The sequence below is a fragment of the Heteronotia binoei genome, chromosome 3, assembly GCF_032191835.1.
Source record: "Heteronotia binoei isolate CCM8104 ecotype False Entrance Well chromosome 3, APGP_CSIRO_Hbin_v1, whole genome shotgun sequence".
NCBI lineage: Eukaryota > Metazoa > Chordata > Lepidosauria > Squamata > Gekkonidae > Heteronotia > Heteronotia binoei.
The window spans coordinates 163,161,899-163,189,721 of record NC_083225.1 but is presented as its reverse complement, the minus strand read 5'-3'; the positions used below and the strand labels follow the sequence as shown (position 1 = coordinate 163,189,721).

Below are 27,823 nucleotides of genomic sequence, written 5' to 3'. Positions count from 1 at the left end.
CTTTCTTCATTTTCCTGGCTCTCTGCTGCCCAGTTTTACATGCCAAGCTCTTTTAGGGAAATGGTTCGCTTGCTGCTTATGATACCTAAAGCACTGTATACATTGATGCGTGTGTGTTAAGTGCCGCCAAGTCACTTTCAACTTCTGGCAACCCTATGAATTAATGTTCTCCAAAACATCCTGTCCTGAACAGCCTTGCTCATGTCTTGCAAACTGAGGGCTGTGGCTACTTTGACTGAGTCAATTCATCTCATCTCATGTCGAGTCTTTCTCTTTTTCTGCTGCCTTCAGCTTTGCCTAGCGTTATTGACTTTTCCAGTGACTCTTGTTTTTGCATCATGTAACCAAAGTAGGATAGCCTCAGTTTAGTCTTTGTAGCTTCTAGGGAGAGTTCATGCTTGATTTGATCTAAAACCTACTTATTTGCCTTTTTGGCAGTCCATGGTTTCCATAGAACTCTCCTCCAACATCACATTTCAAATTACTAAATTTTCTTCCTGTACATTTCTTCACTGTCCAACTTTCACACCCATACAAAATAATGGGGAATACTACGGCATGAATTAACTTGATCTTGGTTGCCAGCAACACTTCTGGATCTTTTCTAGCTCCTTCATGGCTGCCCTTCCCAGTCTCAATCTCCTTCTGTTTTCTTGGTTGCAGACAGTCTCCCTTTGGGTTGATGATGCAGCCAAGGAATAGAAAATCTTGAACAATTTCAGTTCCTTTGTCAGCTTTAAAGCGATGTAATTCCACAGTTCCAATTCCTAAGAGCCCCATGGCGCAGAGTGGCAAAGCTGCAGTACTGCAGTCCAAGCTCTGCTCATGGCCTGAGTTCGATCCCGGCAGAAGCTGGATTCAGGTAGCCAGCTCAAGGTTGACACAGCCTTCCATCCTTCCGAGGTCAGTAAAATGAGGACCCAGCTTGCTGGGGGGAAAGTGTAGATAACTGGGGAAGGCAATGGCAAACCACGCTGCAAAAAAGTTTGTCATGAAAATGTTGTGAAAGCAACGTCACGCCAGAGTCGGAAACAACTGGTGCTTGCACACGGAACTACCTTTACCTTTAATTCCACAGTAGTCATGACTTTTGTCTTCTTGATATTCAGCTGAAACCCAGCTCTGGCACTTTCTGCTTTAACCTTCACCAGTAGTCATTTCAAGTGTTCAGTATTTTCAGTATTTTCTGTCAGTAACAGGACACCATCGGCATAGTTCAAATTGTTAACATTCTTCTGCCAATTTTCATTCCACCTTCATCTAAATCTAATCCAGGTTACTTTTTGACCTATAGATTGAAGAGATAGGGAGATAACATACATCTCTGTCTGACACCTTTGCCAACTGGAAACTACATATTCTGCCCTAAGAGTAGCCTCTTGTCCAGAACATAGGTTGTGCATCAAAACAACCAGATGTTGTGGCACACACATAGAGAGTGCTGTATAAATATTAACCAATAATCCTTTGCAGATAGAGCATGAGCTGACCTCTGATCTGAAGCTGTGCATCTTCCCATGGAGGAGATGAATTTCCTTTTAACACGTTAAGGATAAACTTTCCTGTACTTCCTGTGACACATGAAGCTGCCTTATACTGAGGCAGACCATTAGTCAGTTAAACATCGGTGCCATCTCCTCCAACTGGCAGCAGTTCTTCAGAGCCTCAGGTACAGATCTTTCACATGACCTGATCCTTTTTTTAACTGGAGATGCTGGGGATTGAACCTGGGACCTTCTGCCTGCCAAGCAGATGTTCCATCACTGAGCCGCAGCCCCTCTCCTGGATGCAGTGCACAAGCCTAGACTGAGAACTAAAGTCCTGCTCAAGACATATGTAACTGCTGACCATGCCCAGTGGTATTCTTTAACTCTTTTTCTCTTCTCTGAAAAGCAGCATCTACCCCCAGCCACATGACAAACTGTTTTTGACACTGTAGAAATATGTGACACAGGGAGCGATTGATCAAAAGGGGTGGGGGGGAATACTCTCCAGCCAGAGTTCCTTTGCATGCTTGGAATGATTATGACAGTAAGCAGGCCTTGGACTGAGCAGGAACTCACAGGAGTGCAGTTCCTGAACCTTTCTGACGGTTCCCCCTTCCCCCTCCTGCATCATGTTCATTGAATAGTAGGTGCAGCTGCATAACAATCCCTGGATGAGCTTCACTACCTATTTTTCTACAAAGCGACCCCTGACCCTAAGTACTGCCATTTTAAACTGCAGAATTTAGGTCAGTGTACATCACAAATTCATGAAGCTGCCCTATGCTGAGTCAGACCCCTGGTTTACTAAAGTTAATGTTGTCTACTCTAACTGGCAGCAGCTGGCAGGACCTTTGGCAGAGGTCTTTCGCATCACTCACTACTTGAGAGCCAGTTTGGTGTAGTGGTTAAGAGCAGCAGAATGTAATCTGGAGAACTGGGTTCAATTCCCCCACTCCTCCGCTTGAAACCAGCTGGGTGACCTTGGGTCAGTTACAGTTTTCTCAGCCCAAAAGATAAACCTAGCTCATTGCAAAAAGAGCTAGCGTTTCAGGCTGCCAGACAATCTTCGGATCTCCTGGCTATTCTATGCCCACTGCCATATAATAAATATTATTTGACCCTTTGAACCTGGGATAGGGTTGCCAAGTCCAAGTCAAGAAATATCTGGGGACTTTGGGGGTGGAGCCAGGAGACTTTGGGGGTGGAGACAGGAGACATTAGGGGTGGAGCCAAGATCAAGGCTGTGACAAGCATCATTGAACTCCAAAAGAAGTTCTGGCCATCACATTTAAAGGGACAGCACACCTTTTCATTTCCTTCCTTCCATAGGAAATAATGAAGGATAGGGGTACCTTCTTTTGAGGCTCATAGAATTGGACCCCCTGGTCCAAACTTTTTGAAACTTGGTGGGTATTTTGGGGAGAGGCACTAGATGCTATACTGAATATTTGGTGCCTCTACCCCCAAAAAACAGCCCCCCCAGAGCCCCAGATACCCGCGGATCAATTCTCCATGATTTTCTATGGGATTAAATCTCCATAGGGAATAACAGAGTTCCCAGCAGACATTTCCCTCCCCCCCCCCACTTTCTGACGACCCTGAAGCGGGGGGAGGGTCTCCAAACCGGGAGATCCCCTGCCCCCACCTGGGGATTGGCAACCCTAACCTGGGATCTTCCAAATGCAAATCAGATGCTCTACTGCTGAGCTACTGGCCTACCTTTCACGTTGGTCTCTCATTATCCAGATATCTCAGGTACTTTGTGTACATGCATATTTCCTTCATTTGAAATTGTTGGCACAAAGTTTTGGGCTTTAAAAAATGTAACAACAACAATAGATGATGATGATACACAATCATGAACAAAATGCCCATTCTTATAAATATTGTACAGTTTGCTATATATGGGAGAGGAAATTTTACAATATGAAAGCTTCATTGCAGTTGAAATGGGCATAAAACTATCTTAACACCTTTAACAGGAAGGATATTCCCAAAATGATTAGCTTTCACCCTTTAAACATGGAATTCAACAGCTGTGCATCATACTGTGGTTGAGCAGTAGAGCTTTCTCAAGAGGAAGTGAGGGTTTTTCGGGTTTAACTACAGGTGTAACTTGTTAGGCTTGTCACACCAGCCTTTAGCCATCAATCAGCAGGTGAAAGCAATGACCAGGATTCAAAAGCACCAGCTTAGAACTGCAAAATCAATGAAGAGTGAAAGCTACAGAACACGATGCTCAGGTTGTCACTCCCATGTATTTTGGAAGGCCTTGCACAGGTGATTTTTTTCAGAGACTGTGATCTTTTCCAAACCCCACATTTAAGCACCTTTGCATATACCAAAAATAATTAACAAGCACCTACTTTTCTTACTGCGCAATTCTATACAGAGTCATGCCTAAACCCATTTAAGTGAATGGGTTTAGACTAGGATCACACTCCATACCATACCAGACCAGACCTTTAATGGCATAACAAGCACAGTTGAGAATATACAAGACATAAAAAGGTTTAAACATTAGAAATAAAACCAAATAAGACACAAATATTATGAATACATTCATGCATGGTCAGATCTAGGTTTAAGAATGTCTGCCAAAAATTTTGCTACAGCCTTGGTAACCTCCAACTTAGTATCATTCAGTAAATGCCGACAGGGCAGCAGAGTAGTCCAGTTCTCAGGAGACAAAAGAAATTTTCCAAATAGTTCCTCGCAGAGATTATCATATATGGAACAATCAAACAATATATGCTGAATTGAGTCAGGAGTATTTGCTCCACAGGAACAGATTTCACACTCACCCTACGCCGATCTGACATTCCTCTTTTCAGCGTGGCATCCTTCCGATTTCCCACTATCTGCCCCGGGGCTTCAGCTTGCGTCAGCATTTTTGCACAGCAAAGAGAAACCGCTAAAAATTTCTCTTTGCCACACGAAGTTTCTCTTTGCCACACAAAATGCTGATATTTGCTGAAGCCCCAGGGCAGATAGTAGGAAATTGGAAGGATGCTGCACTGAAAAGAGGAATGTCAGAGCGACGTAGGGTGAGTGGGAAATCGGTCAGAGTTTTTCACACAGAGGTACTCGATGATATCTCCCCTGTAAAACTTTGGAGGGGGATGCGTTTAGTCTAGCCAGCATGAATGCCCTAAGGTGACTTGGGATCCTTAAATCCAATAAGTAATGAGCATCTTACCATACTTTTTAAGGACTGAAATATCCACCTGACTCACTTGACAACACTTTGGCAAGACTAATGCTTTGATCCCTGGGATTTCAGTCTAATCTACCTCAGAGGGTTGTTGTGAGATTACAATGGAGAAGAGGAGAATAACGTAACATGTGGAATTCACTGCTGCAAGAAGTGGTGGTAGCTACAGGCATAGACAGCTTCAAGAGAGGATTGGATGCCCTGACTTGGATAGCCCAAGCAAGTCCAATCTCATCAGATCTCGGAAGGTAACCAGGTCAACCCTGGCAAGTACATAGATGAGAGACCACCAAGGAATATCAGGGCTGGGACTCAGAGGCAGGCAATAATAAGCCACCTCTCTGAATGTCCTTGCCTCCCAGCCCCACTAGGGATCACCAGAAGACAGCCAAGACTTCCAGGCATGCATGCACCGGCATATGCACATGCACACACAAAATACAAAAAAGAGTGGATTAGATAAACATATGGCACAGAGGTCCATCAGTGGCTGTTAGTCACAAGGTATAGGTGGAACACTATGTCTGGGGCAGTGATGCTGTATTCTTGGTGCTTGGGAGGCAACAGTGGGAAGGCTTCTGGAGTTCTGGCCCTGCTGGCATTGGCCTGATCCAGCATGGTTTCTCGTAGGTCCTAATTTATTGATTTTATGTATGTAAGCTGCTTTGAGTCCGTGTTGGGGAGAAAGGCGAGGTATAAAAGAAGTAAATAAATGAATCAGAGCCAGATTCATTTGGACATTTTTGTGGGGGAGGCCACCTCTCAGCATACTGCTTCCAAGGCAGAGTACAACATAAAAGAACATTGGAATATATGACAGAATAATAAAGCAAAGACAGGCGTCTGTAATAACCAAAGCAGCAGCTCTGAAATATAACTCTCAGTAAAAGAATCAGCACAAAACCTAGTAAATCAATCAACCCAGAGTAAAATCAAAATGTTACTTATATAAAAGGTAAATGAGGCAGATCCATCCTGCTATGTTGCCCTGAGAGTTAAAATAAAGGATTATTAGAATCTTATTAGGACAGTGGTCTGTTTTCAGACTAATGGAAATGGGTTGTCATCAATATGCTGATAACACCCAGCTATATCTGTTGATGGACGGCTGGCCAGATGCCACCCCATCTGTTTTGGCTGAAAGCATGGTTGAAGCAGAACTGGCTGAAACCAAATCCATCAAAGACAGAGGGTGGAGGGAGCCAGGGCTGAGGTGCCAGGTGGAGCGAGCTAGGTGGAGTGAGCCAGGGCTGAGGTGCCAACTCCCAGTTCTTGATGGTGTACCTTTAATACTGGTGCCATCCATCAAGAGTCTAGGTGTGTTTCTGAATGCCTTCTTATCAGTGGAGGCCCAGACCACAAATGTTGCCAGACTGGTCTTTCTCCAACTATGCCAGATCAAGGCAACTGGTCTCACCCTAACCTACCTACAGTAATCCACCCAACCTCCAGGTTAAACTACTGTCACTCACTTTTACATAGGGCTACCCCTGAGACTGACCTGAGAACTACAACAGGTCCAGAATGCAGTAGCTAAGGTGCTTACTGAGATGCCATTGACAGCACATATACAATCAGTGTTCCGTCAGTTGCACTGGCTCCAGGTTGAATACCAGATCAGATTCAAGGTTCAGGTACTAGCCTTCAAGGCCCTAAATGGTCTGAGACCAATATATCTAAGAAACCACTTCTCCTGGTATACCCCAGAAAGCCATTATGCTCTGGAGAAAAGAATCTCCAGGTGATCCCTAGCCTGAAAGAGATCCATCTGTCCTTGACCAGAGCCAGGATCTTTTTAGCCCTGGAGCCAGCCTGGTGGAACTCTCTGCCTAATGACATCCATGCCCCGTGAGACTTAGTACAGTTCCGCAGGGCCTGCAAGACAGAGATGTTCCACCAGGCCTGTGGTTGAGGACAACAATGGTTGCCTTTGAGCCTGGTCATCTCCATCTCTCCTCTCCCCTCATGGGGGACACAATTGGTCCTTTAATAGTGTTTAGATTTGTTATCAGTTTAATTGTTAATTGTTTTAACTTGATTATAAATTGATTTACGTATATGTATTTATTGATATGCTGTTCACCGCCCTGAGCCCTGTGAGCAGGTAAGGGTGGTCTAGAAATAAAAAACAAATAAATAGACATTCCTGTTCCTGTTGGTTTAGTCTCATCATGCTATTTCTGTTTTTGGTCTTACTAAACTCTGAGATGATGCTGAGGACTGACTTTTAAATAACAATAGGCTTACATAATTAAAAGGTCAATGCAATAAATCATAAAACCCCACAAACACAATCAATGTAAATCTGAAAAAGTAACAATGATAAAAACATCAGTGTTACTTAGAAAAAGCCCAGCTGAATAGAAAAGGTTACCTATTCAAAGATTATGTTTCTAGATCAGGGATGTGGAACCTTTCTTCTGCTAAAGGCCATATGGATATTTATAACATCAGTCGCAGGCCATAAAAAATTATCAACTTAAAAATACAGTGCTCCACCAAGGGAGAATGATTCAAGCCGGCAAAATTAATACAAATAATTGTTTTTCTATTTGAAGTCATGTGGGAAGAGCCTAATCCGGCACGCACACACACACACACGTACACACACACACACATTCAGTAGCATATTAGACCACATCCCCTAATATTAGCATATTAGGTCACACACTCATTAGCATATTAGGCCACACCATCTGGGATAATCAAGTGCAAACTGAACTGTGGCAGTAACTTTTCCAGGCCCTGCAGCAATTCTGGCCAGCCAGCCAGGCTCCAATGAGGCTGCCGCACAGTACATCTGGGCCCTGTGATCCCTGCCTGGCCCTGGGGAGGCTGCTGCACAGCATGGCTGGGCCCCACGATCTTCGCTGTCCAGCCAGGCCCCAGAGAGCCTGCCACATGGCTCAGTTCAACCCAGCAATCCCCGAGGGCCGCACCAAGTGACCTCGAGGGCTGCATACGGCCCTTGGGACAGAGGTTCCCCACCCCTGTTCTAGATAAATCCATCTATAAACCTTCACAAAGTCTATGTTTCCTGCCTTCAGATCCACTTCCTTCCTCAGTTCTCCAAAGAAAATAATTTTAAACGTTTCAGTTGAGCTCTAATGCAATATACATAAAATCTTAGCCCTGGATCTTTGATATGTTTTAAAACATTGTTGATCCACGTCATAACAACCAGTGAAAAAATATATATCTAGCCCAATAGCTTCTAAGCTTTCTTGACAGATTTAATTAATTTACTGACAAAGAAACTGCATGTTGAGAAACTTAATAAAAACTGGATTATGTAATGTCTGCTCTAAGAAGAGTTATACTGATGCCTTCTATTTTGAAGGTGACCTTTGACCTTTGAATTCCGCTAGGAGGGACTGGGGTTATGTCGATGGCTGAAGCTGAGGTGAGAGATGACCTGACCTTTCCCCTCCGGGCACGGCTTTGAAGACACTTCATAAGCATATTCTCTTGGCTGGCAACATTTATTTTTTCTAGTTTAAAAAAAAATGCCACAAGAAGATTGTGGGCATTTTCCTGGCATAATAATCCATTCTGTGACACATTCACCAGCTAGCCATCAATTTTCATTTATTTTGATAGATATACCCTACTTTTCTTCTCAAAGGTGGCCCAAAGCGGCTAACAATATTGTTCTCTTTTATTCTGCTTTATACTCACAATAGTTTTATCTCACAACTGCTACTGTGAGAGGCAGATTAGGTTGAGAATGTGTGACTTGGCGAAGGTTCACTCAGCAAGCTTCCATGGCAGAGGGGAGATTTGGTCTCCTAGATCCTAATCCAACACTTTAACCACAGCATCTCAGTGGCTTTCAAGTGTAGACAAAGGAACTATTCTAGCCCTATTGCACTGTTTGTTAGATGTGTCTTATGCTATTTGAGTATCTTGCTTTTGTCCTGTTATCTGTCTTGAGTCTCAGTAGGAAAGGCAGGCTATGAAGGAAACAAACATGTATATGTTTATGTATCTGCCAAGAGTCATCCAAACCATAGCCACAGACGTTACTATTAACATTGGGGGGGGGGAAAGTGCAGCTAATTTATGGCAACACAATAGGGTCTTCGAGGCGAGAGATGAATGGAGGCGGTTTGCCATGAGGGGGGCTCTGTGTAACAACCCTGGACTTCTGTGGTGGTCTCCCATCCAAGTACTAACGAGGACTGACCCTGCTTAGCTTCCTAGCTCAGGCTAGCCTGGGCTATCCAGGTCAGGGCAGTATTAACAGATCTAAAATTATTTATTTCTAGGGTTTTTAAAAGTGGATGGTGAAACAATAAACCTGGCTTCTTAGGCAGACGTTATGGACTGAATCAGAACATGAGAAGCTCTTTAGCTTGGAGAAACGTCGACTGAGGGGTGACATGATAGAAGTTTACAAGATAATGCATGGGATGGAGAAAGTAGAGAAAGAAGTACTTTTCTCCCTTTCTCACAATACAAGAACTCGTGGGCATTCGATGAAATTGCTGAGCAGACAGGTTAAAACGGATAAAAGGAAGTACTTCTTCACCCAAAGGGTGATTAACATGTGGAATTCACTGCCACAGGAGGTGGTGGCGTCCACAAGCATAGCCACCTTCAAGAAGGGGTTAGATAAAAATATGGAGCAGAGGTCCATCAGTGGCTATTAGCCACAGTGTGTGTGTGTGTGTGTGTGTGTATATATATATATATATATATATATATATATATATATATATATATATATATATATATATATATATTTGGCCGCTGTGTGACACAGAATGTTGGACTGGATGGGCCATTGGCCTGATCTAACATGGCTTCTCTTATGTTCTTATGTTCTTAAGCTATAAAACATGACCACTACTTCAAGGGGATGGGAGGGCGTGACTCAACACACCTGTGGCATCTTTATTTAACTGGAGGGGTTTTTTGGTTCTTCTTTTCCTTTTATGTTCAGCACATCCAAAAGCACCAGCCAAGAAAGCTGAAGGTGCAGCGAACACGCCAATCCAAAACCACCTTTGAACCTCACGGCCCCTCTTTCCTCCAGCTCTGTCAGTAAACGACAGACACGGAAGGTTAATCTGAGAAAGGTATAATTAGCATTCTCTGTCTATAATCTGTCTCTCTCGAGGTGCAATTGGTTTATACCTTGGCATGTAAATTACTAGTTCAAGCTGTTTAAACTGGTCACATCAAAGATCTCGCCTAAAAGAACATCAAGAGAGACTCCTTCAAAGTTAGTACTAAAATTAGATATTTCAAGTCTCCCTTTTTAAAAAGGAGAGCTGGATCCTGTGAACAATTGCACTCCCAGATGTCACTCCAAGCAAACCTGCATGATGCGTGTGACACTTCAGAACAACACAGCCCAAAAGGCAAGGCGGGGCCTGCCCACCCAGAGTTTGAAAAACCTCCAGTATTCTCTGCCTTCCTGGGATGCAAAAACAGGGCAATTGTTAAAGTCCACAAGTAGTCATATAGCTCAGATTCATAGAATCATAGAGTTGGAATGAACCTCCAGGGTCATCTAGTCCAAACCCCTGCACAATGCAGGAAATTCACAAATACCTAAATTCACAGGATCCTCATTGCTGTCAGATGGCCATCCAGCCTCTGTTTAAAAACTTCCAAAGAAAGAGAGCCCACCACCTCCCGAGGAATCTTGTTCCACTGAGGAACCACTCTAACTGTAAGGAAGTTCTTCCTAATGTTGAGCCAGAAACTAATTTGATTTAATTTCAACCCACTGGTTCTGGTCCTACATTCTGGGGCCACAGAAAACAATTCACTAGCCTTCTGGAAAGGTTCCCTCTATGTGCATGCACATATACATGTGCACATGCACGCACACACACATAAGGTTGCCAACAACCTGGAGGGGGAAAAAGTCTTGCCCCATTAATAGATGGATGGTTGAAGCTTTTTATAGCACAGAATAAAATCACCTGATAACATTCCATTAGCTTTTGTTACAAAAGACAGGATTTTTTTCACAAGGACTGGTTGCCAGCCTCCAGGTGAGGCCTGGAGATCTCCCAGGATTACAGCTGATTTTCAGACGATGGAGATCAAGACCCCTAAAGAAAATGGCTGCACTGGAGGCTGGCCTATATGGCACTATGCCCCTCTGAGGTCCCTCCTGAGGCTCCACCCCCAAAGCTCTAGGAACTTCCCAACCCAGACTTGGCAACCTTACTCCAGGTTGTTGGTAACCCAACTTACAAGCCAAATATATTACTTAAAACTTGCCTGTATATTTAACTAGTCAATCTTCCTTAAACTTAACTGGGCCCCATAAGAGATCAATAAAAATGTTGGGGTTTTTTAATGCACTACTAAATACTTCCTCAATACATTTAGACCTAAAGGGAAACAACAAACCTTACCTTTGAGGCCAGAGGCTGTGTTGTTTCTGCAGGCCTACCTGGAAGTTGGTGGGCTGACCTGGACTGGGACCCTGAATGGGCCACAAGCCTGTTTTGCCAGGAGGTGCATGAACCAGCTTACAAGGTCTAGTTGCCACACTCCCCATTCTCCATTTCAGACCCCGTTATCATATTTCTGTGTCCACTCTGATAAAGGTGACCAGAATGAGGAATGGCTTAAAGCAGCTTTTAAAAGGAACAGCAACAGAAGCATCTTGTACAGCAATGTCTAAGCTAGGCCTGCCAGATCTCCTAACATCTCTTTCTGCTACTACCCAGAGCTCCAGCAAGAGGAGGGGATAGATCTTGGCCAAATGGTGTGATATCACCCTGGAAGTGATGCCAGTCCTCTCTAGGAATCCAGGGCTATCATTCTGTGGGAGAAACAAACCCCTCCCCCACCCCCATGCAGACTCCATTAAATTTCTAACAATTCACAATTTTAGGAGATTCAGGAGTCATTCCATGAAGACTTTTGCAGTATTAGCTATAGCCTGCCCAATCCAATGCTAGGTAAAACAGATGACTTACAGTATTGGCAGTATCCAGCTGCACACTCCTAACCATGACACTTATCCATAAGTCACATTGCATAGCTGGTGGGTTGAATTTACCTTGGTGGATTATCAGTTGTGCAACCTGCGATAAACCTAATCCAAAACCAATATTGCATTCATGCATGTGTGTCATGTACATAAGAGTTTGCTCCTGTGCTACGTGGTTTAAGTGGGCCCTCCTGAATTACTTAGGTGTTAGAGGATACTGCTCCGCAGGCAACCTTTAATATTTTTGTTGCTCCAAGAGACTATTTCAGTTGCTTGTGAAATTAGGGTTGCCAATCCCCAGGTGGGGGCAGGGGATCCCCCAGTTTGGAGGCCCTCCCCCCATTTCAGGGTCGTCAGAAAGCGGGCGGCGGGGAGGGAAATGTCTGCTGGGAACTCTATTATTCCCTATGGAGATTTATTCCCATAGAAAATAATGGAGAATTGATCCGTGGGTATCTGGGGCTCTGGGGGAGCTGTATTTTGAGGTAGAGGCACCAAATTTTCAATACAGCATCTAGTGCCTCTCCCCAAAATATCCCCCAAGTTTCAAAACGATTGGACCAGGGGGTCCAATTCTATGAGCCCCAAAAGAAGGTGCCCCTATCCTTCATTATTTCCTATGGAAGGAAGGCTTTGAAAAGGCGTGCCGTCCCTTTAAATGTGATGGCCAGAACTCCCTTTGGAGTTCAATTATGCTTGTCACAGCCTTGATCTTGGCTCCACTCCTAATGTCTCCTGGCTCCACCCCCAAAGTCCCCAGATATTTCTTAAATTGGACTTGGCAACCCTATGTGAAATATGCTCCCACCATCTTTGTGAAATAGTTGTTGTCCCCCCACCCAGTGACTGAGGAAGCCTTTGCCATGTGTGAACTCTGTGTGTGCATGGCACAATGTTTACCTGTGCATGAATGGTTGCATACTGTTTCCCTAGTGACATTTCACATTAGGGTATGCAATAAGAAGACTTGGTTTAGGATGCCACTGTGACTATGATGCTTCAGGACTTCTTGTTCACTATCACAGCTGCATGTATATTTTGGAGTTGGTATTCTAGGGAGTTTTGAGCAGCTTTGACTTCTAGCTTTAATTACATGAATCATCAACAAAGTTATAATAATAATCAAGTTTCATTTTAATTGTTGCAGCTACAATTTAAGGACACGTTATTTTGATTGTAGATAAAAAATAAAATATCTAAAGATGTCTTTTCCTTCTCTGTGTTAAAGTGCAAGGTTTTATAAACACTTTCCTCAATATCTCAGGATTACCTGTGTGGGAGTAATTTACAGATTTACTTAGACTTAATCCAATAATCAGCTAAAAGGTATAGGATTTATCTATTTAATTAGCCAGTAACCCTAGTTCTATACATTTTAAAGTTTTAATCAAAGTTATTTAATTAATCTTAATGAATACACTTTTTAAAAAATTAATCCAAAATACTGTACTGCAAGTAAACCTTCCTGGCAGCAAGTTAGAAACTAAAACCGGTCTTTTCTCTCTGAAGGGTGGATTTTTTTTTCTTGGATCCAAAGTCTCTTAGCTCAGATCTAGGGAGGTGTTCATTCCTGTAATGATCAGGTGTGTACTACTTGCTGTCAATAAACATTCATATAATCTGGACAAGAAATGAAAAGTGTAGCTATAGGCAAAAATGCATTTATGCAAAAATAGTTCTAACGTTACTTGACAGATGTGAGGAAAAAAAGAAAAGAATGGAAGGGGAACAAAGGGGGCAGGTTAGGTTTACAGCTCTTTTGGCCTCTGTATTTGAGATTGTAGCAGCTGTCCCTACTTCCTCCAGGTTTAAATCTGGTGGTACCTTTGTCTTTAAGATGGGCTGTCTACCCATTTACCAGAAGTAGTCCAGAAAGAGATTTTGAGCAGGTAACATCTGTGTTTTCTCCACTCCTGTCTCCTTGGGAATTTATTTATTCGTAGGAAATCTTTATAAAACCACCTTTCCCACAACACACCAGGCCCCAAGGTGGATAACAAACCATAATAATATACAATATACATCAAACACATTAAAACCACATTAAAACAGAATAAAAACTATATAGCAGGAGTGGCCAACGGTAGCTCTTCAGATGTTTTTTTTGCCTACAACTCCCATCAGCCCCAGCCAGCATGGCCAATGGCTGGGGCTGATGGGAGTTGTAGGCAAAAAACATCTGGAGAGCTACCATTGGCCACCACTGCTATATAGGAACACCCAGTTAAACAACTAGAAAGCATTTATTTTGACAAGACACAAAAGCTCTTTGAAATAGCCCAGTTTTGCAACCTTGTCAAAATCCCAGAACAGTAGAAGGCCTTCCTAACTGCTTCTAGGAGGATGTTCTACAAATACGGGAAGCAAGAAGATCTGCTCCTGGGCAGTTGCAAAATGAGCCCTACAGACTGGGGAGGGGGGAGGACAGACAACAGACTCTATTAAGAAACTCAGACTTGTCACACAAGAAAATGCTGTGAGAAACAGTCATTCAAGTATGGAAGCCCCTGGGCATGAAGAGCACCTTGAAGGATACCCAGAAAAAAAACAGGCAACTGGTGATGGAACATTAGGATATCAGGAACTGACCCCAATAATGAATGGGCCACCACAAGTTTGTACTATGATAGTCTTCAAGGGCAAGACTATGAAGAGAACTGAGGGAAGAGACAAAATAACCTTATTGTATTCAACTCCTGTCTGAAATGGCACATGAGAGGCTTTTGAAAGTTCAAAACAAATACAATGTTTTAGTTAACTTAAGAGGAGAAAAGATCAGGTGGAATTGGGGTAGGATGTACGAGGTGAACCAATAATAAAGCTAACTTTGTAATCACACTAATTCTAGATAATATGCTGCCAACAAGTAAGTGTTTTTGCTATTAAAGATGATTTTTTTAAAACTTTGAGGAGAGAGGCTTTTTTTCAGTTCCTGCTTAAATATCGAGTACAGGCTTCTGAGTTTCACTGATTCTTAAAGTCTAGAAGGCAGGAACTTACAACCAAGTTCCCCATATCCTGCTATATAAACAACCAGGGATCACTCCACTTTTAAGCGCTATCTTCCTTTTCACTAGGCAGGGATTACTTCTCTTAACTAGAAGCAATTTCCCTTTTTGACTTGAATGGGGTTCCTCTCATTCCTTTCGCCTCCTTTCCAGTTCACAGTCAGTGCTTAACTGTCTCTTCTTCAACTGTCAGTTCCCAACTGGCATTTCTCTCCACAGAATTCCGTTTGAACAGCTTGTTTCTCTCATACTCTGTCATGCATTAACCCTTGACAGTCTGTCACAGTGGCCTTTAAATGGATACTGGTAAAGGTCAAAAAGAGGGTAAGGATAAAAACAATTACATCCTTTATTTTAACGATTTTTTTTGTGAAGGTAGTGCCCATTTAAGATAATTCACCTTTTAGTATGCTTGAAGCTTTTTTCGCCATTGTTCATAGCATAGTTTATTAACAATCTAAATCTGTAACTTTGTCTGATGCTGAACCAGATTGAGCTCTAGTCAGCTTCAGCTAAAAACTGGTTTCTTCTGTGTCTAAGCTGAAGTTTGTTTCCCCACCACCAGCTTGCACTGCCATTAAAATGATTTCGGTAGCAGGGCAAAATCTTAGTTCATGCTAAGCTAGGCAGATCCAATGGTCTAAGGGTGAGTTGGCCATTAATTTACTAGGAAACTACCTGGTATGCTGATGCACTGAAGAACTGGTGGCAACTGCTAAAAAAAACCCAGCACATATTTACTGGGATTTGGCATGACCCTGGCCAGAGGGGGAATGGGCAAGCCATTTTCATGGGCACTGGTGAGAAGGGAACAGGAACTGGCCACTTCACTTCACACTTACACTTACATTGTGCCACACTCCGTATATCTGACTTGTATCGCTAGAGGAGTTCCTGTTGGATGAGCACAGCATAGGGAAGGGGATTTCCTTTTCTACATGGTGTAAGAATGAAGGAGGAAGAGAACCACTATGAATGTTAGGAGTTTTGTTAATGTTGGCAAGAGGAACAAAAGAATAACCCTCATCAGAACATAGATTTAATTATCACATTTCAGTCCAGTTAACCAAGATAAACAAAGGTATAGTTAATAGTTTTTAAATGAGCAGAGCTTCTCAGGTACTTCCTTGATTTGTGTGTGTGTTCGGATGCCCTCACAGTCTTGGCTCACTGTGATCCTAGAATTATATGAGTAATTTGCATAGCCCCCTCGAGGAACACAGCTGGTAGTGTGGGTTGTGACAGCCTGTGGGAGGGGTTAAGATTGAAATCTGCATGCCCCATCCCCCTCATGAATAAGGCCTATCCTTTCCCCATCATATTCAAAACACTGCAGCAAAAATTGCTTGGCTCTGCTTCTAGTATCAGGGCTGTGTCTGTACAGGAATACCTCTTTATATGGAACATTCTGACTGGAACAGACCCAGTTGTGGTAGCAGAGAATCATGCTGAGAGAGGCAAGGATAATGTTTAACAGCATTTTCAGAACAGAACATGTGCAGCTGATGGAATGGTTTAAAGCAACAGACATTTTACTGTACCTAGTAAAAGTCTAGTCTTTCTCTAACTAGCCTTTCTGTTGCTTTGAGGCTGGCAGAAATATATACAGGTGCTTGCTTGATTTATACCATCTCTAACAGGCTATTCGCAGAACACATAAAGCTAAGCAGCTTCTTAAATCTTTGCCAGATTTTGGCCATTGTTCCCAACAAACTTTGCAGCTGTATCAACTAATGTTGACTGAAGGAAGTTTTTAAATGACCCCCCTCCCCCCTCCAATTATCATGCCTGTCAACATTTTCAGAGAGAGGGACATACTTGTAACAATTGTATTCTTATGCTGAAGACTGCTGCCTCCCATGTTATACAGTTCTTAAGGTTCTATGTGCTGTAAACCAGAGGTCCCCAAACCTTTTGATTCTGTGAGCACCTTTGGAATTCTGACACAGGGAAGAGGGTGCAACCTCAAAATGGCTGCCACAGGAAACAGAGCCGACCACAAAATATCAGGATTGTAGTGAGGCCAGCCTCCAGGTAGCTCCTACAAACCCCCCAGAATATCCAGTCTTGGGGAAAATGGATACTTTGGGGGATGGACTCTGGCACTGTATCCATCCCAAGGTTCTACCTCTGAGGCTGAGGGGGTCCTGGGAACCCTAAAATAATGTTATGCCTAATTCTAATAGCAGCTCTTCAACATTCCCTGCAGAAACCCTGTGTAATAAGATGCCTTTTATAATGACCATATTGATTTTCAAAGATTATCTTCCTTATACACAGCTTACCTTCAGTCACAGTAAAGCTCCTTGTGTTTATGGGAGCAACTGCTCCCAAAGCAGTTTAAAAAATAAAAAATCTGCACCGCTAATGGCCAATCAGAAGCCCTGCTATCCTCACCTGTCCCTGCCCACTTTCTAAAAACACTAGACAGCCAACGTGGGTACCATGTGGGGAACTCCTGGTGTAAGCTGTATTCATTGGTACTGTAAGAGGTCGTTCTTCACTGTTTTACAAGTCAAGGCATTCAACCTATCACATTAGTATGCCCTCCTTCCTCCAAGGTTCTAATTTTCTCAGTTTATTTCTTAATAACCTTTTGAGGGGAGGCTGGCTGAGTGTGACTGAACCCAGGTCATCCAGTGAAGTTCATGGCATTTTGAATCAGGGTGTCCCCAGCCCTAGTTTTTACAACATATTAGACCAACATTTATTCAGTACACTTTTATCCCAGCCGTCCTTCAAGGGGAGAATGCATAGACTTCCCCTTCTTGCCTTTTATCTTCATGACAATCATGAAAGGTAGATTAGGCTAAGTGACTGGAATACAGTCATGCAGCAAGCTTTTGTACCTTTTTGTTCAAAATGAACTTCACGAAGGCCCCAGGTTCAATTCCCAACATCTCTAAGCTGACAGGGTCAGGTAGTAAGTTAAGTGAAAAGTGTCTGCCTGAGGCCCTGGAGAAACACTGCCAATCAGAATCAACAATACTGACCTTGATGAACCAGTGGTCTGACTCGGCAGCTTAATGCCCTCATGTGTTCAACATATAATCTAGCAAATGACATAAAAATATTTTAAAAGACACTCTCATTTGGCAAAAAAGGGGACAAAATGGGAAGAGTGATTTACTTGGTGTAGTGGTTAAGAGTGGCAGACTCTAATCTGAAGAATCAGGTTTGATTCTCCACTCCTCCACATGAAGTCCGCTGGGTGACCTTGGGCCAGTCACAGGGTATCTGTGGTGGGAAGAGAAAGGGAAGGTGATTGTAAGCAACTCCAGAACTCCTTTGGGTAGTGATGGGCAGGGTATAAAACCAACTCTTTTTTTTCTTACAGGAGTAAGGTTGGAGAACAAGTGCCAGATAACAGGGATTGTCCCTAGCGGAGCATGGCTATTACCAGAGCTTTTTTTTGTAGAAAAAGCCCAGCAGGAGCTCATTTGCATATTAAGCCACATCCCCTGACATCACCATTACTTTATAGAGGGTTTTTGTGTAGAAAAAGCCCAGCAGGAGCTCATTTACATATTAGGCCACACTCCCTGATGCCAAGCCAGCTGGAACTGCGTTCCTGTGCATTCCCGCTCAAAAAAAAGCCCTGGCTATTATCATTTAGATTCAAAACTTGCTTGAATAACTGAGTAATCATAATTATTTTCCATATTATTTCATATATTCTGTACCATATAAGCAGCCTCCCTTTGAGCTATTTGCACAATACTTCTTCAAAGGCCATAATAAGCTTGAATATAAACACCAGTTTGCAATAAACACCTTTTACTGCTGCTTTTATCAACTATTCTGATATTATTTATTTTATAGGGGCTTTTAGGTATGTTGTAAAAGTAGTTAGTACACCTTCAGGCTCCCATAGAAATTGTTGCAATAATTCTCCTTTTGAAACTCACACATAGATTATTGTGTATGTTATATGCTGTCAACTCAGTTCTAACTTATGGCAACCTAAAGTAAGAGGACCTCCCAAAATATCCTATCATCAGCCTTGCTCAGGTCTTGTCAACTGAAGGCCATGACTTCTTTATTGAATCAATCCATCTCATGCGGGGTCTTCCTCTTCTGCTATTGCCTTCAACTCTTCCTAGCATTATTGTCTTTCCAGTGAGTCTTGTCTTCTCATGATGTGCACGGACTCTTATCTGGGAGAAGTGGGTTTGATTCCCCACTCCTCCACCTGCAGCTGCTGGAATGGCCTTGGGTCAGCCAAAGCTATCGAAGAGCTGTCCTTGAAAGGGCAGCTTCTTTGAGAGCTCTCTCAGCCTCACCTACCTCACAGGATGTCTTTTGGGGGGGGGGGAATAAAGGAGATTGTAAGATGCTATGAGAGAGTGTAGGGCAGGGTATAAATCCAATATCATCATTATCTTCTTCTTCAAGATAGATCAAAGTATTATAACCTCAGTTTAATCATTTCAGCTTCTAGAGAGAATTCAGGCTTGATTTGATCTACAGCCCACTTATTTCTCTTTGGTGATCCAACGTAACCACAAACTCTCCAACGCTACATTTCATATCACTCAACTTTCACATCTATACAAAATAATGGAGATTATATGTTGGTACAAAAAGGCATTTATTTTAGCATATAATTCAACTATTGCAGGCCTGTTGATTTCAACTTGAGCTCAAACCCCCAACTATTGCATAAAACCAAATGGGACTTTTAAAAAGCACTTCTTCTAGTGAGCTCAGAAAAGTGTGTATACAGTTTTCATCCACACAGCTTCCTTTTCTTGGCATAAAGTCATTGTTCTTCTCATGTTAATTAATTATCTGTATGTTTTATTATTGTCAGTTCTACTGGTTTGCTAGTTTTATTGTAAAACTACTTTGGGCCAGTAGGAATCTCAACTGATAAAAATGTCCTGTACATATTAGTGCCTCCAAGGGTTTACAAGGAATTTAAACAAAAAGCAACTAAGAGCAATTCTGGTGTTCATTACACAAAGTGACAAGTCTGATTTGGTTGCTCCCAATTTTTTCAAGAGCTAGAAGCCCCAGGTAACATTCTAATGCACAGCACAGTTGCTTTTCTTTATCTTCATTGTACTTATTCTTTATTGGTATCTTAATTCAAAGCAATTAGTGTAGAGTGACTTTTACTGTTCATAAAAATGCTCTGCCTACAAGATGATAAAATCTGAGTTTTCTACGCTGAGGCTACAGAGAATGTTAACAATTAAATCACATCTTATTTACAGGAGGTGGTACTGGTACTGTGGTCAGAGCAATCCCATTTAATCTCTGCTAAGACTTTTTAATTAAACACACACAGAAAACAGCTTAAGGGTGGCATGATAACAATGGAAAAGCAAGCATCCTAAGCACATTTTTCAATATGACAAGGAGCCGGGATAAAACAAGCTGTGAAAATGTATTTGTACAGCACAGGAAAGCTTCTTCTAAAAGAACTCTCTGACATAAAAGGCCTTCAGCCAGAAACTTGGGAGTCAAGGCTCTGGGGAATTCCAAGGAAGGAAGGAAGGACTCTTCCTTGCACACAAAGATCTCAGCCAGTGTAAACCTTTCTGGCTTTCAGCTGTTCAGCCCACAAGAAAACAAAGTATAAAACTGTAACTTCCCATTTTCTTATGTGATCTTTTATGCCCTACTTTTTGCCTTATTAGTCCTTCATTCTCATATTTTCTTTCCATGCCTTGCCCACTTATGAATATAACCAGAGAGCAGTTACCGTTCACTAGGTGGGTTAGGTGCTGTAGAGGTTAGTGGATCAGACTAGCCAATCTGGAAGACCTAGGTGTGAATCCCCACTCTGCCATGGGAGCTTGCTGGGTGGCTGTTGGCCAGTCACATGCACTTAGTCCAATCTACCTCACAGAGTTCTTGTGAGGATAAAACAGAGGAGAGGAGAACAGTAGAGGACTACCCACAGGAACTGTAAGTTGGAAACACTAAAAAGAGTCAGCAATAGTTCTAGTACATACAGAACTATAAGACTTGTGTGATTTCTTTCTTTTCTGTTGGTATTTTTATATTTATGTGTGTGTGCATGTGTATGCAACTGAAAGTCATCATGACGTCTGGTGAATGACCCCTACTGGGGGCCTGGAGAATATTCAGGGAGGTGGCTGAATAAAGCCTGCCCCTGCCTCCCAACTTCTGGTATTCTAAGAAGGTCTCCCATCCAAGTATTTACCCTGCTTAGCATCTAAGATCTGACGAGACTGGGCTTGCCTGGGCTATCTAGCTCAGGGCAATGTGTGTAATTTCATGATCTTTTTAATAATCTTTTTTCCTGTGTGCCAAATGCAGCCATTGGGATTGAGATTTCAAGAGGGATCCTGATGCAAGGGAGAGGGAAGAGCAGCTGCCTCTAAACTGCTTTGTTAAGGTTCTCAGATGCAAAATTGGGAGGTTATCTGATATGACACTAAAAATATATCCCTTTAGGCAATCCTTGCATGTAGGCCAACTAAAATAATATTTTGCACTATCACACTAGAGAATCTCCTCATTTAATATTAGAGAGTAGTAATGAAGACTTGTACATACTCCCTGAAATGCATCCCCAGGAACCTAAGTTTTTTCCTCCTGTGTTTGAAAAACATAGGAACTTTAATACCTGGCTGTGCTTTTCCAAGGATTCCTGAATTGTGCAATTATGTAAATATGCCTCCAAGTCACATTTAAAAAATCCCCCCTGATGTCTCTGGTGTCTATGGATACCGAAAAATGAGGAAAAACAAGGATTTTGTTCTTTGATGGTGATGCTGAGGAACTACTTTACTACTTGGATTTTGCTCTGTGAAGTTTCTTGAAATTCAATACAAGGTCTCACTGGAGCCAGTTTACAGTAGAGAAAGACTGAATCCCACGTGGGTCAGAGTTGGGGGAGTCTCTTCCTAATATCCAGCTGATGTTATAGGCCAAGGAGCAGATCAGGACACTTCTCAGCCGGCCGGCCACTAATCTTCACTCTCTATATTTGTCCACAGTGCATCTATTGCAAATTCCCAGAATTAAAATGCATTTCTCCCTCAAAATAAACTGTTTATTATACACAATAATTTCCACACTTTTAAGAGACATCAAATGAGAGCTACAGCAGTTCTATGTACACCACTTATATGTTTTTTAAAAAAAGAAACTGTCCGTCTGAAAAATTTCTTTTTCTTCTGTGTTATTCAGAATCCATAAAGAATGTCTCAAAGTCCTGATCCAAGTCTGAAACAAGGGCATCCACAAAGTCCTCAACGGATGGACACTTCTGAAGCATACCTAAGGATAATAAGGCAAAGGTTGGTCAGGACACCACAGACTTTGCTGCCAATAGGAAGTTAAATTTGTGCCACAAATGCTTCTGCCAAGAATCATGGAATCAGCTTATGTAGGAGTCAATTTAGAAATACCAGGTGATCAGTCACTACCCCGCAAAGTACCAAAATTTGTAAAAATAGGGGAACCATTTTATCTTTTGAGAAAATTCACCTTTCTCTTTACCGTTCTTTAGGAATAAAAATAAAATTAATTCATCTGCGAACAGAACATACTCCAGAAATGATTAAAACATGCCCTGTTACCATGATTCTTGTTTCAGCTTCTCCTCATCTGGACAGTTAACAGCTACCATATTTTTTTTCCCTCTGAAGGAAACACAGACTACTCTTTTGAACTTAAGGCCAATTTTCATTCTTCTAATGATTCAATATGCAGAGTAAACAAATATGAACACCCTATCAAGTAAGAGAATGCACAAATGCCAAATTAAACCCAGGTCGCTTTTAAAACAAAATAATTGGAAGAAGTTATATAATATGGTACATGTGCATTTTGTACTTAGGTGGCCAGCTTCAGAAAAGAAAGGAAGAATGTGCTCCTAGGCAAAAGTGAGCCAACTAGGTTTTCCAGATGGGTGCTCACACGCATTCAGCACCAATGTTTCTTGCAGCAGTCATTACATATAACATTGGCCAGAATCCAAACAGACTTCCAAGATTATCAAAGGCATGGCAGAGCAGCAGCAGCAGCCCTGTAGAACATAGAGTCCCATCTTTCCCAAATTTTGCTAAGCCAGGAGACTTTACCAAGGCCTTTCTGAACGATTTAAGGTGAAACTTTTGCAGACTTATTTTTGTACTTTACGCAGAAAAAGCCACCAGCCTCATCTAAACAATCACTGCTTATGACTCTGAGAGTCAGCATGGTGTAGTGGTTAAAAGTGAACTCTAATCTGAAGAACTGGGTTAGATTCTCCACTTTTTCACATCTATCCTGCTGGGTAACTTTGAGCCAGTCACAGCTGTCTCTGAACTCTCTCAGCCCCACCTACCTCTCAAGGTGGCTGTTGTGGGGAGAGGAAGAAAAGGAGATTGGAAGCCACTCTGAGACTCCTTACGGTAGAGAAAACAAGGTTATAAAAACCAACTCTTCTTCTCAATTAATCTGGTTGTCCACCTACTTACCTCGGAAAGCAATTTATATGTACGCTCCATTCACTGTGGTTTTAAATTGTCACTGATGATTGATTCTATATATCTGCTTTTGGGAAAAAGCATACCTTCTTATATAGCAATATGTAGAGTAGGCTGTGAAGCCAGTGAAAGTGGTTCCCAGTTTTATTTTTGCACCTTTATTGATCACGATGCCCAAAAAGTTGGGAACCACTGCCACAAAGAATATTATACAGCCTCTAATTTTCAGGGATGTTAGTGGAATTTTAAAAAGCACTACTGTGTATTTTTTCATGGTAATACTTCATCCAACTTCATTTTGCTTCTTCGAAATGAATTACTCTGTTGGAGTTGCCAACATAAATATAACCTTACGCTAGACTTTAGCATAAGAATATTTACGCACAATCACTTAATATTCCTATCCATCTTGAACTATTTGGTTTCCATAGGAATAATAATATAATTGATGCAGTCAGGAAATCTTCCAATGCATCCTTTAATAAGCTTCCACAAGAACCAACTGGCTTCAATAGGTATTTTGCATGTAGAGTAATTACCAAATTCAAGTTTAAAAAAAAACAGGATGAGAGAGTACAGATCTTGAGGCAATTTGAGACAGTTACTAGAAGAGTTTCTTGCTGGGATGTCAGTGCATCATAGTTTTAATTAAACTATGTGCTTTGCAAGTGACAACAAGAACACTCTTAGACATTTGATGGATGATACACTTTTTTTTAAAGACCATCATTAAATGCAGTCAAATGTTTTCAATCATCAAAGGCAGAATCATAAGCATTCTGAACATTTTGTTGGTTTTGTTACTTTTCTATTTAGTAAAAATAAAAAGTGAACAGTTGAATATATAATACAATAAGGACAGAAGAAAACTTCTTAAGTGAAAGAAAGAGAAAATCCACTAGAGGATTTTACTTAAAGCACTGAATGCATCAGCTTCTGGGTAGTGATTACAAAAGTAATCCCAACAGTACCAAAACCAAATTTATTTTATTATTATAGATTTTAAAATACTATCAAAAGTATAGGTAGTATAAACATGCTAGAATAACAATATTTAATTACCGTATTTTTTTATCCCCCATCCCTCCAAGATGCTCAGGGAAATGCACATGGTTCTTCCCCCCTCCATTTTATTTTAACAACCCTGTGAGGTCAGTTAGGGTGAAAAACAGCCACACACACAAAGCTTCCTTATACTAACTCAGGCCATCAGCCCATCAATATCAGTGCTGTCTACTAGGACTGGCGACCACTCTCCAGGATCTCAGGTGGAAGCCTGAGTCCTTTTAACTTGCCCGGTCCTTTTAACTGGAGGTGGTGGGGACTGAACCTGGGACCTTCGGCATGCAAAGCAGAGGCCTGCTCCTGAGCCACAGGCCCTCCCAGCCAGGCTGCTTCACAGCAGAACAGAGATCTGAATTTGGGTTTCTCCTGTCCTTGTCTAACAACTGGTCTACTGTATGACATGGCACGTAATTACCAGTTGAAATATAAAGAATGATCATCTCTTAACATACTGGTTTTTGTTTTAAGTTTTTCTCAAAGCCAATGCTTCTAGTGCAGTGTAAAAGCTTATTGTTGTCAAATACCATATTTAGAAAAGCCAGTTAATCCTGATATTAAAATGACACTCTTTTGAGGCATTTTCAGCACTCCATGATGTCCAGTCCTAAGTTGTGCTCACTTCCTGGAAACTACTAAAAAACTAAGGCCTTCTTCCACATGAGTTGTATCCCCCACATGCATAAACCTGATCCCCTACATGCAACCTGAAGCTGATTGGCTGAGGAGAATTGGAAGCCTGCAGATGGGTGTGTGGCTTGGTTCCAAGATCTTATCTGCATAGTGGTGGATTCCAGTAAAGGGACTGAGAGCCGATGAGGCCACTGGAACAGACTTCAAAGAAGGCTCTCAATTTCAAAGCCAATTGCCAGTTGTGGAAACTACACTGACCATTTTCCAATATGGTGATAAAAGGTGCTAGATATCAAGGGCTGCATCTTCTATCTCAACAGAGTGTCTTCTCCTCCTCATTCTCAATTCACCTTCTAACCCATAAAACTCTGTTATTCTGCTTCATTCCTACAGCCAGTTGGAATTTATGCTCTGAGAACATCCCACCACTGTCTCCACAGAGAAACAATGAAAGCGGAGAAGAACACACACAGTGTAACCACATTTATGAAACTTGTCAGAAACCACAGGACTGGAGATTTCTGTCAAGCAAAGACTGAGGTTGTACTGAATCCAACATCCACCAGACCAAAAAACAAACAAACAAAGAGGTTCACACCCTCCAAGGCAACATTCCCACTCTTCAAGACCCATAGCTCAAATGTCTACACTAACTAAAATGGTCCCATGTGGACAATAATGTTTAAAGCGTGTAATATTACAGAAGACAGAGCTAACCAAGACGGCTGCTGTCTTCAAAACTGTGAATTTATTTTATAAGCCTAGCCTGGCTCCAACTGCAACTCTGTCTCTCCCAAGCCTAGGGCGACTGCAGTGCTTACCTCCTTTGAAGTCCTACACCTTCCATATTACAACACTGGGGCTAACCACACCCTTTCTGGAAACGGCTGCCCCCAGCTTTCAACCATCTGCAACTGGAACTCTGCAAAAGATGTGGCTGCTCTCTCCTTTCTTTGAAACTTTATAATTGTTTTGGCTTCGTTAGCGCACTCTACTAAGGTAGCAAGTGTTGCTGCTTACTGCAAAGGCTAAAACAACTTTGTGAAAAGCTCTTTGATCATGTAAAGTGCTATATGATCTCTAAGGGAATATTCAGCAAGTGTAATATCTGGTTATAGCTAATAAATAGCACTGCAAGTATGAAAATATTCAAGAGCAACGAGGGGCCAGCTTCTACCTCCAGTTTCCCCTTCAAACAGACAGACACTTCCCTTCCTTTTTAATTGTATTTTTCAAGTATATTTCACCTTTCTCTCTCCCTCCCCCATACACACTTGCATACGTCCACTGGGGAGGTAAGAAGAAAGACCAGGCAGTGGGTGGAAGTCAGTGGGAGATACCAGGATTTTGAATGCTAGTATGTGCCTGGTTACTAACTGGTCTGGAGAAAAATGTCCCATTTCTTTAACAGAGACTTAATGTGCAGAAATGGACAGCTGAAGCTTTTCATGGCATGGAGGTAAATAACATCACCTGGTAAGTAACATCTCCCTTAAACCTCTATCAAAGCAAAAGGATACTTATCTCCAGGCCAGGAGGCAATCCTGAGTATACGCAAACATGGGGCATAAAAGAACAAACACGGTACTTAGAAGTAGCCTGTAGCATCTATTGCTTTGTTCAGAAGAACTGCTAGTCATGAGAGTTTATTATATTTCATAGAATCACAAAGTTGGAAGGGGTTTCCAACTCCCTGCGCAATGCAGGAAATCTGAAACAAGAGCAAATATAGGTATTTCTATTCTGTCTTACACCCAGGCAACATACAAAAAAATCAAATCCAGAATGACAATTAAAAAGCAATAACGGCAACAGAACAGTGTAGCAGCAGAATACAAGACACAGATCAGACAAAGACCTGGCTAAATAAAACTCTTTGCATTTGTCCTCTAAATTATAACAGAGTATGTGTCAAATGAATCTCTGTGCAGAGGGTAATCTAATAATGCTAAGGACTGGTTGTTTGTATCTCAGAACATCTCTTTAGTAAATACTATCTAAAATGTAAGTTTAAAAGTTACAATGGGAAGTGTGTAAGTTTAAAAGATACAATGGAAAGTGTGTTTAATACTGGTGAAATACAACCAGACATCTTTGTCCAAAACTGCATTGGGGGAAACCCAGCCAGAGAGAAGAAAACATGGTGACAATATTTATATTACCTTGAACCATGAGAATGGGTTCCTTTCCACCACCATGTGCCAGCATCTCTCTGCGATAACGTTCACCCATTGCCCTGAAGGAAGAGAAGAGGCTGGTTATTGTTAGAGTCACTGCAAACACAACCAGTTCAGCTTCCTGTCAGACCTGCCTCCAACCTCCAAGTACAAGCCACACGGACAAAGATCCACTTCTGGCCCGTTCCAGAAAAAGCACACCATTGACTAACATTTGCACCAGCAAGCTGAGCTTGACCAAGTGGGGATGAAATCCGAGGACAAAAGGATTCCTCCTTTGACAATGGTTTTACAAAAAGCAAAACAAAACAAAAGCAACAAAACTCTCCCCACCAACACAATACAATTTTCTTGTGCTACACAGAAAAGGCACAGCATGCTTATGTTATTGTTTCCAAAATTATAAAACATTTACTTCAGGATAAAATACCTTCCGTACACAATTTCAGGATAAAATACCTTTTGTTCACTAAAGCAGGCAGTGGAGAAAAGAATGCAATGTCTTGGGCCAGTTCCAGTATGCCAATACAGGTTGTGATTTACTTTTGTAAGGGACAGCAATTCTTTTCCTAGACAAATCCTGGGATGAGTTAATAGGATTAAAAGGAGCCAGTGATTGACACATGCCTCTTTACGACTGCGCAGCCGTAAGCAGTTCGGCATCCAGGCAGCTGTAGCCTCCTCTTCCACCTTATGTCAAGGGTAAAGTCAAGGAATCCCATCCCTGCCTCCAGAGTTCAGAAAACAAAATATGCTGCAGTCAGGCAAGGACTCTTTCTCCTCCCCCTCCCTCAGCAAGGAAAGGGGCCCTTCAGGCGTCCTTCATGGGCA

General features: G+C 42.0%; 2 protein-coding genes across 2 annotated transcripts in view; one reads left to right on the top strand and one right to left on the bottom strand.

The window, feature by feature from the left end:
- TNFRSF19 (TNF receptor superfamily member 19) overlaps positions 1–27,823 on the top strand; it is a 231,980-nt gene that overhangs the window by 105,622 nt on the left and 98,535 nt on the right. The window lies entirely within an intron of this gene.
- Positions 21,679–27,823, bottom strand: part of MIPEP (mitochondrial intermediate peptidase) — a 66,886-nt gene continuing 60,741 nt past the window's right edge. The window contains exons 18-19 of the mRNA XM_060234792.1: positions 26,978–27,051; positions 21,679–21,927 (exon numbers count right to left, since the gene is read on the bottom strand). Coding sequence (XP_060090775.1) covers positions 21,830–21,927; positions 26,978–27,051 — 172 coding nt within the window. The 3' untranslated portion in view covers positions 21,679–21,829. The remainder of the gene's footprint in view (positions 21,928–26,977; positions 27,052–27,823) is intronic.